A 12528-nucleotide genomic window follows, 5' to 3' on the forward strand; every position below is an offset into this window, starting at 1 on the left:
CTCCTCATAGCCACCCTTGGAGGTGACCAAGTGTGGCAGGATCGGGAGGGTGGTCCCAGCTCCAGGCGTGCTGCAGTCCCACGGGGACTGGGGTCACCAGCTCCTCCTGCCCTACTTTCCTGCTGGCAGCAGCAGATCTCGCCTTTGTCTTCTCAGAGGCTGGAAGCTTCTAATTAAAACTTCCAGCCTGCTCCCAGTTCATTTGTCTCATTAAGAGGGGGCCGGGGAGGAGGAGGAGGGGGGGAGAGCCCAGCTCTGCCTCCCCGCAGCCGCCCGGGAGTGACAGCTTTCCATGCTTTGATCCCGGCTGCGTAGGAGCTGGGAGAAAAGAAATCTCTGGGGAACAGCGCGGGGGCTTGCGTGGGACCCCGAAGCCCCTGTGCCCCCGCAAGGGCTGTGCACCCCCAGGGACTTCAGAACGTCTGTAGAGATGGAGGTCCCCTGTCACCATGGGCTGTCACACAGCACGTGTCCCCAGGGATGTCACTGTTCTGGCAGGCTGGGGAGGCCAAGCGTCAGGTAGGGGGTACGTAGGTGCCCCAAACCAGGCGTTTCTGTGGGCAAAACCCCTGCCTGCTGCTGGTGCCACCGGCCCAGGACAGCTGGGGGGACACGGGGCTGCCCAGCATGGGGACAGGGCTGGCTGGGGCCAAGACGCTTCTGGGGATTAAAGGGGCATGTGGCAGCAAGAGGTTGTCCCTGAGTGCTGCCCCAGTGCCACCAGTCCCACCGCTATCACCCCCCCAGTGGCCCTGGGTCCCCACAGATTGCATTCATGGGGGGGCACAGCCATTGCCACAACGCTCCCCGTCCAGTTGCTGTCGGTGGCCCAACAATGGTGGCCGTGGTCCAGCAGGGCCTGGCTGCATGTCCCTGTCCCCAAGCGGGCGCGGAGCCTTTCCCAGCCATCGGCTGCCACCTAGCTGCCAGCCAGCGAGGCCTGTCGCCATCCCCCCCAGCACCCCCGGGGACGCCTGTCCCCCAGCTTTGTCCCAGCCGCCTCTCAGGGCGCCCACCCCGATGCCACCGCGTGTCCCCACAACACCCTCATCCCCTGCCAGGGCTGTCCCCAAGGCCTGGTCGTGCTCCAATTCGTGGCCGTGACGCTGTGGCTTGAAGGGGACAAGGCCGGGGGGTGGCCCAGTGCCCATCACCACCGCCATGTCTGGATCCGTCCCCCAATGTTTCCCGGCAGCGCGGTGCCCCGGCACAAAGGCACCCCACGGCTGTGCCGGGCAGCACCGGCTCCGGCCCCACACAAAGCTCCTTTCAGCTGCCTGAGGAAAGCCCCTGGCACCCAGCCGCCACCCGGGGAGGCGTCCCGGCCCACACTCCACCCCGCCATGGGCAAACGGGGGGCAAAAGACCCCCCAAACTCAGTGCACATGTGACTGGTGACATGGCCACACACACGTGGCCGTGGCAGGACCAGGCCGTGGCGGGATCAGGCCCCCAACCCCTGGGGGACCCGGGGTCCTGAGCCCCGGCCAGGCTCCAGCGGCGACCGGCCAGCGCTTTTACAGACCCACTGGGGTGGAAAGGACTTTGGAGGCTTCAGCCACTTAATTAGCAGCCTGCCTTAATTAGCAGCCTGCCCGCGCTGCCAGACTGCCTGCAAAGTGCTTCGGCCCGCTGGGGCGGCGGGGATTTGCGGGCTGGTGCTGAGCCGCTCGTGCCAGGGCTCGTCCCGGGGGGGTGCGACACGGGGAGCGTGGGCGTGTGTGCACGTGTGTGTGCGCGCACACGTGGATGTGCACGCGTGTGGGTAGCAGATTGGCCGCGTGCGTGCGCGTTGCAGTGCACATCGTGGATGTGTGGAAGGGTAGACGGGCGTGCGCAGCTCTGTGTGCGTGTGGACACGTGTTCAGGGAAAGCGGCACGCGTGTGCGTATTTGTGCACGCGGCGTGTGCATACACTTGTATATGCAAGGGTAGGCATGCGTGTGTGCGTTGCATGTGGTGTGTGTGTGCACATGAGTGTGGAGGGATGGACACGCATGTGAGTGTGTGGGTAGACATGCGTGTGCATCTGTAGGTGCATGTGTGCATGCATGTGCATGTGTGTGCGTGTGGATGTGCACATGCATGTGTGTGGATGTGTGCATAGGACAGTGTGTGTGTGGGGGGGTGTGCACACACGGATCCATACCAGCAGCACGCGTGCGGGTGTGTGCACATGTATGCACGTGTGTGTGTGCACAGGCGTGTGTGCATGGCAGGGTGCGTGCACACGCATGCAGGGCTGTGCGCTCAGGGGGGTGGCTGTGCACACGCACGCCCGAGCCTGCCCAGGGTGTCTCTCTGCCCTGAGCACCTCGAGGTGCTGCTGCGGCCAGGGGTATTGTGGGGACAGATCCCCGGGGCGCAGAAATGGCCCAGGCCCTTGCAGCGGGCACCCTACAACACTGCACCCAGCCTTGCACCCAGCACCCACCCGCTGGCTGCGCTGTGGGTGCCCATGGCCACTGCTCTGCCTCCCACCCTGGTTTGTGTCCCAGGCCCCCCCTGGGCCACGGCAGCGCCCGTCGGGGGGGCAGGCGGTGGGCAGAGGGCCGTGCCACGGTGCCCAGGCTGGGTGCCAGGGCGCATCCGCCCCCACCGGGCACCACAAAGGCCGGTTTTGTGCCGGCCCTCTGGCTCCCTGGCCGGCGGCCAGTGCCGGGGCAGCCGGCGGGGCCGGGGGCCCCCGGGCTCCATAAAACCCCTGGGCCGGGTGCATCACGCCCACCTCTTCGGCATGGAGAGCCAGCGGCTGTCCTCCTACGGCCGCCGCTTCGGCCCCGCCATCCCGGTGTACCGGGTGCTCCCTGCCAGCCCCCCAGCCCGGCTCCGGGCCCCCCGTGCCCGCAGCAGCCAGCCGGGTCCCCGTGTTCCTGGTGCCCGCCTGGGTCCCAGAGGCCCAAACGATGGCACCCTTACTCTGCTGGCGCGGCGCTCACTCAGAGTCTCCAGGGTGACCCGCACAATCACGAGACGGCCTGGAGATGATGGCACGCTCCAACGACCGCCTTTGCCAGCTACATCGAGAAGCAAGGTGCTGGTGGTGGAGCTGAACCAGGTGCGGGATCAGGAGCCCTCGCGTCTGGCCGACGTCTACCAGGAGGAGCTGCGTGACCTGCGGCGCCACGTGGAGCAGTTGGCCACCGCCAAGGCCCGTCTCGAGATTGAGAGGGACAACCTCGCCGAGGACCTCAGCAGCCTCCAGCAGAAGTAAGGCGCTGCCCTGTTTGGGGCACTTCTGGGGACCAGGGTGGCCACCAGGAACAGGATGATGATGATGAGGACCAGGGTGGTGACGGGGACCAGGGTGGCCACCAGGAGCAGAATTGAGAGTGGCCGCTGGGATGGGTGTCAGGGTGACTACCAGGACCAGGTGGCCACCAGGACCAGAGTGGCAGCAGGGACCAGGATGGCCACCAGGATGGTGATCAGGGTTGTCCTGGGGACCAGGGTGGTGATGGGGACCATAGTGGTGGCAAGGACCAGGGTGACCCCTGGGACAACGACGGGGACCGGGGTGTCCCCAGGGATCAGGGTGGCCACCGGGACAGAGGGCAGGGTGGCCACCAGGACCAGGGTAGCCCTGGGGACCAGGGTGGTGGTGGGGACATGGGTGGCAACAGGAACCAGGGTGAGCTCTGGGAACAGTGTGGGATGGTGGCGGGCGGGTGTGGGATGGGCACATGCACTGATGTGGGTGGGGTGCGGGTGCTGATGGGGTGGGGCTGCATCGACCCCGGGGGGGGTCTGTCTGTGCAGCTGAGAGTAATGAGTAACGGTGCCTAACGTGTAACGATGCCGAACGTGTAACGATGCCGAACGAGTAACAATGCCAAATGAATCAGGGTGCCTCTCTGCTCCGGTGCAGGCTGCAGGACGAGGTGACCCTGCGGCTGGAGGCCGAGAGCAACCTGGCTGCCTACAGGCAGGTGAGGGCAGGGGCTGGATCCTGCAATCCCCCCATCCCGCACCCCAGGGGCTCAGTCCCCAGCTCAGCCTCCCTCAGGGATGGGGCAGGGATGGGGTAGGGATGGGGCAGGGATGGAGCAGGGATGGGGCAGGGATGGGGCAGGGATAGGGCAGGGATGGAGCAGGGATGGAGCAGGGATGGAGCAGGGATGGGACAGGGATGGGGCAGGGATGGGGCAGGGATGGGGCAGGTATGGAGCAGGGATGGAGCAGGGATGGGGCAGGGATGGGGCAGGGATGGAGCAGGGATGGGGCAGGGATGGGGCAGGGATAGGGCAGGGATGGAGCAGGGATGGAGCAGGGATGGGGCAGGGATGGGGCAGGGATGGGGCAGGTATGGAGCAGGGATGGGGCAGGGATGGGGCAGGGATGGAGCAGGGATGGGGCAGGGATGGGGCAGGGATGAAGCAGGGATGGAGCAGGGATGGGGCAGGGATGGGGCAGGGATAGGGCAGGGATGGAGCAGGGATGGAGCAGGGATGGGGCAGGGATGGGCAAGGACAGGGCAGGGATGGGCAGGGATGGACAGGAGCAGGCAGTGAGGGACTAGGATGTGTTATGATGGCCAGAATGGGGCAGAAAGAGGCAGGGATAGGCAGGAACGGGCAAGGCCAGGCAGCTCAGGAGGGACAGACTCGCATGGCCAGCCCTGGGGACGGTCCCTCCTGTCCCCCGCGGTGGCAGGACGTGGACTCTGCCGCCTTGGCTCGCCTGGACCTGGAGCGGCGGGTGGGGACCCTGCAGGATGAGATCGCCTTCCTCCGCAAGGTCCACGAGGAGGTAACCCCGCTCGGGGGGGGTCCCGGGGCTCAGGGGGGCCGGGCTGACCCCCGCTATCCCCCCAGGAGCTGCGGGAGCTGCAGGAGCAGCTGGCCCGGCAGCGGGTGCACGTCGAGGTGGACGCCAGCAAGCCGGACCTGACGGCCGCTCTGCGTGACATCCGCAGCCAGTACGAAGCCATGGCTGCCAGCAATGTCCAGGAGACCGAGGAGTGGTACAAGTCCAAGGTGCGTTGGGAGCTGGTCACCCAACGGATACGTGACCTGGCTGTCCCATCCCGGGATGTCACCTTCTCGGGTCTAGGGTTGACCACCCCAGGGTTGGGTGGTTCTTGGTGGTGGTGCGTGGGGTTTGGCATCCCCGCTGTCCCCGCTCGTGTCCCGTGTCCTGGTTTGGTCCCTGTGGGGAGCAGGGATGTGTCCCCCGTGGTAAGTGATGTAGGCACGGTCCCTAAGGAGTTGTGTTCACAGTGGCATGGCCCACCTGCACCGTCCCACAGGAGTAGGGACATGTCTGTGGTGACATCCCACAGCACTATCCCTCCCACCCACAAAGCAGGATCATGTCCCCCTGCCATCAGGGATGTGTCCCACGTCCGCTGTCCCATCACCCCAAGGGACCAGGGACATGCCTCCATATGACACGTGCCATCGGCCACATGCCCCACATGCACTGTCCCATCCACCCACAAGAGCCGGGACACATCCCCAGCACCACGTGCTGTTGAGGGCACATCCCGTGTGCACTGTCCCTTCCTCCTGTGGGAGCTGGATGTGTCCCCACGACACGTGCTGCTGGAGCCACAGCCCTCCCACAGAAGCTGGGATGTGGCCCCAGGACATGTGTCTTTGGGGATGTCCCATGTGTCCCTTCCTGCTGTGGGAACAGGGACGTGTCCCCAATGCCACATCAAGTGCATATCCCGTGTGCATCGTCCCCATCCTGCCACAGGAGCAGGGACATGTCCCCAGGCAGACATGGCACTGGGGACATGTCCCATATGTACCATCCCACCACCCTGCAGTAGCAGGGATGTTTCTCCATGCCACGTGCTACTGGGGCCATGTCCCTCCTATGCAGCAGAGCTGGGTTGTGTCCCCACGCCATGTGCCACCAGGACACATCCCTGACACGTGGTCCCATCCCATGGCACGTGTCACCCCACCAGTTCGCCGACCTGACGGACGCGGCCGCCCGGCACGCGGAGGCCCTGCGCGCGGCCAAGCAGGAGGCCAACGAGTACCGGCGCCAGCTCCAGGCCCTCACCTGTGACCTGGAGGCACTGCGGGGTTCGGTAGGTGATGGCCATGGGGTGCAAGGTGAGCGACATGGCCTCGGGGAGCTGCCACCACCATGGGCTTCCTTGGCACAGTGGTAGGGACTACCACCCAATGCTGGGAGAGTGGCTGGTCCCTAAAGGTGGGAGATGGATGGGCATGGTGGAGAGCCCCTAGCTCCTGGGAGAAGGTGGCCCCGGAGGGTGTGAGCTCCCCTCGTGGCTCCCCAGAACGAGTCCCTGGAGAGGCAGTTGCGGGAGCTGGAGGAACGCTACGCCCTGGAGACGGCTGGCTACCAGGACACGGTGGTGCGGCTGGAGGAGGACATCCGCAGCCTCAAGGAGGAGATGGCCCGGCACCTGCAGGAGTACCAGGATCTGCTCAACGTCAAGCTGGCCCTCGACATCGAGATCGCCACGTACCGCAAGCTGCTGGAGGGCGAGGAGAGCAGGTGATGGCAGAACGGGGGCTCCATCCTGCCCCTCTCCCTATCCCCAGCTGTGTCCCAAACCACCCCCAAGTCCTCGTGGTCCCTCTGAGGTGTCTGACCTCCTTGGGGATCATCCTCCAACCCTCCTGCCCCAGCCCTGGGCAGGGCTGAGCTGGTGTGCAGGGGGCAGCAGGAGCCCAAGGCTCTTCCCAACCCCTCCATCGCTCCCGCAGGATCACCATCCCCGTGCAGAGCTTCTCCAACCTGCAGATCCGAGGTGAGGCTGTGGCCATGCATGGGGCATGGGGGCCAGGATGGTGGCACAAGCAGGGATGGATTCTGGGGGGTCCGTGGGAGGAGGCGCAGTCTCTGTCCCTGCCCCATCCAGCGGGACTGGGAGGTTTTCCTCCGAATCTCAAGGAACCAGGACTCCTGGATTCCCAAGATGGGGGGAGGAGTGTGCCATGACCACATCCCCAAAGCCCAGCATGTCCCCAGGGCCAACGATGTCCCCAAGACTAACCACATCACCACGACCCCAGTGCCAACCACATCCCCAAGGCCAGTCATGTCCCCAGTGCCAGCTGTGTCCCCAAGGACAAACCTGTCCTGAAGCCCAATCACATCCCAAAGCCACCCAAGTCCCCATGGCCAACTGCATCCCCAAGGCCAGCCATGTCCTCAATGCCAACAGTATCCCCGAGGTTGACTATGTCCCCATGGTTCAGGGTTTTCCAGCCCAACCTGTTCCTTTTGGGCCACTCCACTTGAGCATGGATGGAGAGGCCATACCCTGGGCACTGGGTCACCGCCATGTCCTGCTCATGTCCCCTAGAGACCAGCCTGGACACTAAATCCATGTCAGAAGCCCATGTGAAGAGGAGCATCGTAGTCAAAACTGTGGAGACCAGAGATGGAGAGGTGGGAAGTCCTCATCCGTGTCACCCACGCTGCCTCCCCTCCAACCCCGCCTCCCCACGGGGTGTCCCCAAGGGGGTCACTCGTCACGCACATGGGGCCACCATCCCTCAGCCCCAGGAGCAGCCCAGGCAGGGAGCCAGTGACCCCAGTGCCCTGCCAGCACGGCATGAGCTGGGTCTGGACAGTAGTGGAGCTAAGCTTGGCAGCTCATAGAGAAAACTGTCCCCACTGCTGTCCCCATCCCCATCCCTGTCCCCAAGCGTGTTCAGAGCCCAGGCAGGCTCAGCCGGGGAGGAGAGCCCGAGCCCGGGGTGATGGTCCCTCTCTCTCTACCTCCAGGTGATCAAGGAGTCCAAGCAGGAGCACAAGGAGGTGGTGTAGGGCGGGCGAGCCGCAGCAGCCACATGCTTGTAGCCGTAGTTCCATAGGTCCCTTCCGACGCTGCGAGGGAGCCCCGCGGCCGGGCGCGGGTTGCGGGAGGAGCCGGTGGTGCTTCAGCGGGGAGCATCTCCCTCCCGCCCACCCCTCGCCTCTCCCACATCATCCTGTACCCCAGGGACCCTGCTGACACCCTGTTCGGGGCTGGCTGCCAGCAAAGCACCCATCCCACCGGGCGCTCTGCGGGGAGGGGATAGGCAATACCCGGAGGAGACGAGCAGTACTGGGCAGAGCCGAGCTCCCCCACCGGGATGTTGCATGTTCCCACGGCATGGAGGGGCCAGTAATTTTAGGGCCATGCCCGCGCTCATCCTGGGTCTCCAGCTCGCCAATGCCCAGGGAGAGAGTCCATCCTGTTTCAATCTCCATGCGCTGGTTGGACAAGATGACAGTGCCAGGAGCATCTCTCCCTGCATCCCGCCTTGCTGCCCACTCTTTGGTCCGGGAGGCCACCCTGAATCTCCCCAGTACCCCCAGGCTCTGAGCATCTTTGGGGGGCTGCGGGGTGCAAGGTACCTGCTGGTGAGGGACATTTCCCTGTCACCGAGGGTTTAGCTAAGAGGCATGGGCAGGAGGGAGGGGAGGATGGAGAGGCAGGCTGCTGTCAGGATGGTGTCAAAGGGTGATGAAATGTAGACAGTGAGGGGTTCCTGGGCACGCTGGGGTGTCTGGGGTGGTTTGTGGGGCCGGAGCAGTGGTGGGCACAGCAGAGTGGGTGGCCTCATGGGCTTCTCCTGGCACAGAGCCATGGGGCTGCCTGACCCCCACTGGGTGTCTGCCACGAAGGTGTCCCCATTGTCATGGTGGGGAAAAAACAGTCCCGAGGGGCTCATGGCGAGGGGTGACCCATGGCCATGCACCTGGCCCCTTGCCTTGGGGGGGTCCCATGCAAGTGAAAATGGAGAGGAGGCAAATGCAGAGGAGGAGGAGGAGGAGGAGGAGGAGGGTGCCGGGGCACCCGCGGGTGCTCTCACAGCAGGAGGTGCCTCCCACAACCCAGGAGTGATGGAGGAGGATGGACGGAGCCATCCTCCTCCTGCCTGTCCCACGCGGGCTCACACTAGGAGCCAGGGGGACCAGGGACTGGGGCTGCCCCATCACAATCCCTGCCACGCATGGAGCCCAAGCCCACCCCTGGCATGGGCATTCAAGGTGGGGTCGGAAGAAATCCCTTGTCCCTGGGCTACATGTAGCCCTGTCCCCTCATCCATCCTCCTGTGCTCTCCCTGGACCAGCACATGCCACTGGCCCACCCAGGGCCATCACCCAGCCCGGTGCTCGCCCGCAGCCCCCATCCCCACCTTCAATTTAGCTACTGACCACGAGCAAAACCTGCCCTGATGCCACCTAACATAGGAGCAATGACCCAGCAGTACTTCTCATACCCCGTAAGCCCTTTGGGATGAGCACATGGGATGCCACTCGGATGCCATCCCCCTCGTCCCCTCCGTCCCCCTCGTCCCATGGCTCAGGTGCTGAGCATGCTTTGCAGCTACCGACTCCAGAAGGCCCATTCCCAGGGGCAGGAGATGTTATAGGAGACCCGGGTGCTGCCCAGGTTTGGCATCCAGGGTGGGATGGCAGTGGCCTGGGGGACTCGGTCCCCCGTAAGCAGCCTCCGGCTGGAGCTTTGCAGCCCACGTTGCTACTGAATTAATGTACTAACGCCCGCGGCAGCTTGAGATGAGAAATAAAGCTAATGCAAGCGCTCTGCTTCCATGGTTGTGCCTGCAATCTGCCTTTCCACAGCCAGTGCTGTGGCTTATTTAGGATTAGCTGGGGTGGCGAGGCTCTTCGGGAGCCCAAACTGGGCTCAAAGTCGCCAGGGGATGCAAGCTCAGTGCTGTACCCTAAGGCATGGCCAACGCTTCACAGGTCAACACCCATAAGGGATTGCAATACAGGGGAGGCGGGTAGAGGAATAACCCCCCTGGAGCCGGTAGCCAGGCAGTGGGGTGGGAGAGATCCCCTTCCTGGGAGGGAGGGAGGGGAAGCAGGGATCTGTGTGGCGGTCTTCAGCCCCAAACCCAGCTCCTTCCCTGCACGAAGCCAGGCTGTGGCTCCTGGGAAGCTCCTGGGATCAGCTGCAGCTGTCAGGACTGATGGTGGATTTGAGATTCTGTACATCAACTACGCAGTTCAAGTGCCTGAGCATCGGTGGGACCCCCAAGGCTGCCCGGCCTCCGGGACAGCGCGAGTTCTCTTGGGAAAGCTGAAATCCCCAAGCCACATCCTTGAAAAAAGGAGTGGAGATGAGCCCCGTGGGGAAATTGTACTCCACGCCGAGGAGCGAGCAAATGGCCACCTAAACCCTGCAGAGATGCCATCCTCTTTGGAGAACATGCATAATAATTTTGTCATTCATAAATATTGACCCACAAGTCCGTGCTGAGTCAGGCGAGTTAAAAAACAAACCAAAAAACAGAGAAATTTCTGAAGAAAGTAATCAGATTCATTTGAAAACTTCTTTTTTTTTTTTTTTCTTCAAAAAAGAAAAATGTTTAAACCAGAATTTTTAAAAATGGGTTTGCTCCAGCTAAGGAGCTCAAAGGAACATTGACTATTTTGAAGCATTGGCACTCAAAGTTCTTAGCAATGAAAAACAGTTTTAAAAAAAAGTAAGAAAGAAAAGCAAGAATTAATTGGCTCAAAATAGTTTGGTGGATCTTTTTAGTAGCCTCTTAGAAAAACAGCTCTAATAAATCATTGATGCAGTTCGAGAGCTTTGTAGAGCTTGGCCAGAAAATACTGCAACAGCTCCCAAGTATTCTTTTGAAAAGGACTATATTGAACTTAAAACCCCATCACAAGCCAGCAGCGGGGCCCGGAACAACTCGTGGTGGTGTGAAATGCCTGCCTGTCCCTGCTAAGCCGTGCCAATCTGCACCACGGGGAGTTTTCCACATCGGTCTTCACTGTCATGCTCTTGACCCAAAAGGGAGGATAAGCAGGCACTGGCAACATTTTGATTACTAATGGTCAGAACATTAGAAATTTCTAACAGGAAGATGGTCTGAGGTCGAAGAGTGACCTTTCGGGGCCGTGGCGGAGATGCTATGTCCCGGCAGAGCACCTGAACACCCGCCAGCAGCAGCGGCACACGTGGATGACAACGAAGATGATGCTAATGAGGACGTAGCTCATGCCGATGGCCTTGACGGCGTAGATTGTCTCAGGATCATCGAGCGTCCGCCGGCGCCGGTGCTGGTAGATCACGCTCAGCCGGAAGCCAGCCACCATCTTGCCCTCCAGCCAGCAGAAGTAGGTGCCTGCATCACTGACCCGGACCTGCTGGATGTGCAGGTGGTTTCCATGGTCGATGAAGACCCGCATGCTCTTGTTGACACCGATGAGGTAGCGGGAGCGATAGAGCCGGATGGAGTCCTTGTCCCAGGCCACGGCATGCTCAGGTCGGGCTCGGGGACACGCGATGATCAGAACACTTCCAACGGGCTGCTTGTGAAACTGCGTGGGGACGCGGGGCAGCCAGGGCTTCTCACCCAGCTTGGAAATGACATTGGAGATGGCCTGCACACCTTCCTCAGGGACCTCCTCCTTCAGGCAAGGGGTCAGGCAGCTTCGGATGGCCACCTCGGGTCTCCGGAGGCGGCTGGGGCGCTGCAAATGCATGGGGACAGCCCTTGAGCCACAGGACGTGACATTGGGCACGGCGGCACGATAGCGAGGGTGAAGCTGGGCGCTCTGCATGTAGCAGAGCCCGATCCGCCGCTGCTCGCCTCTCACCCCACAGCGGTCACATCTGGTCCAGTCCCAGAAGGTGGTGAAGAGGCTGAAGAGCTTCTCCGTGTAGTCATGCTGGACATGCTGGCCTCTGTCCACAAAAGCCACTGTGATGTGCTTGGTGGGCTGTACATCCACATCATAGCCGTAAAAGAAGTCCCCTTTCTTAGTGCCGCACAGGTAGTGTCCCGAGTCCATCACCTGGGCTCGGAAGACAATGAGACTGAACATCCGGATGCTGAAACGCTTCAGCACATCACTGCCTGCGTGGATATGGCCCGAGTCGACAACCACGGTGCCAGCAAAGTCCGTCAGAACCATCGTTTTGTGGCTGCCCATGTTCTTCTGGAAGTACCAGACGACAGAAGAGACCTCTTCGGGCTTGCAATTGCAGGGGAGCTCGAAGGTCATGTCAGCCAAGTAAGCGGCATTGTCGAACATCAGGAAAGCAGGACAAGCCATCCTCTTGAACACATCTCCTTTCTCTTCAATCGCAAAAGCATGGAGAACATCTACCAGGCAGAAGAGAACGGTGGCTCCCAGCAGCCTCGTCACCATCGCACCAGGTAGTCTCTGCAGTTAGCAGCACCAACCCAGCCACTGCCTCCTCAGCGGGGACAGCAGGAACTTGCACGTGGGGTTAGCAGTGCCAGCACTGGGCAGGGACGATGCACACACTAGCTCGCTCGCCAGAGATGGGGTTTGCAAACAATGCCCCCACCTGCAGTGCACGTGGCTGACAGCAGGGATCAAACAGCGGCTGAAATATCCCATCCCAGCCAAATATCTGCTGGGAAGCACTCTGTCCTCCCCCGGGGCAGGCTGTCCCCTGGAACACAGACTCTAGAACCTCTCCTCAATCCCAGCTGCTCTAGAGCATTGTTGTCTGTGCCCCGGACAACGAGCAGGCAGGTTGTTCATGCAGCACAACCACAGACGGAAGATGCAGTGATGGAAAGCATGGTGGGAACA

The 12528-nt window shown here is 62.2% G+C and overlaps 2 protein-coding genes across 2 annotated transcripts; one reads left to right on the forward strand and one right to left on the reverse strand.

Annotated features, from left to right (window-relative positions):
• The first annotated feature begins 2737 nt into the window (after window positions 1-2737).
• GFAP (glial fibrillary acidic protein) lies at window positions 2738-7758 on the forward strand. Its single transcript, XM_059830436.1, has 9 exons — window positions 2738-3210; window positions 3869-3929; window positions 4654-4749; window positions 4815-4976; window positions 5918-6043; window positions 6257-6477; window positions 6690-6733; window positions 7292-7377; window positions 7717-7758. Exons 1-9 carry the CDS (start codon window positions 2738-2740, stop codon window positions 7756-7758), a joined length of 1311 nt encoding a protein of 436 aa, XP_059686419.1.
• Window positions 7759-10869: 3111 nt separating this feature from the next.
• FAM187A (family with sequence similarity 187 member A) lies at window positions 10870-12114 on the reverse strand. Its single transcript, XM_009813229.2, has one exon. It carries the CDS (start codon window positions 12112-12114, stop codon window positions 10870-10872), a length of 1245 nt encoding a protein of 414 aa, XP_009811531.2.
• Between the last annotated feature and the right edge of the window lie 414 nt (window positions 12115-12528).

This window comes from Gavia stellata, chromosome 28 (assembly GCF_030936135.1).
Source record: "Gavia stellata isolate bGavSte3 chromosome 28, bGavSte3.hap2, whole genome shotgun sequence".
NCBI classification, from domain to species: Eukaryota; Metazoa; Chordata; class Aves; order Gaviiformes; family Gaviidae; genus Gavia; species Gavia stellata.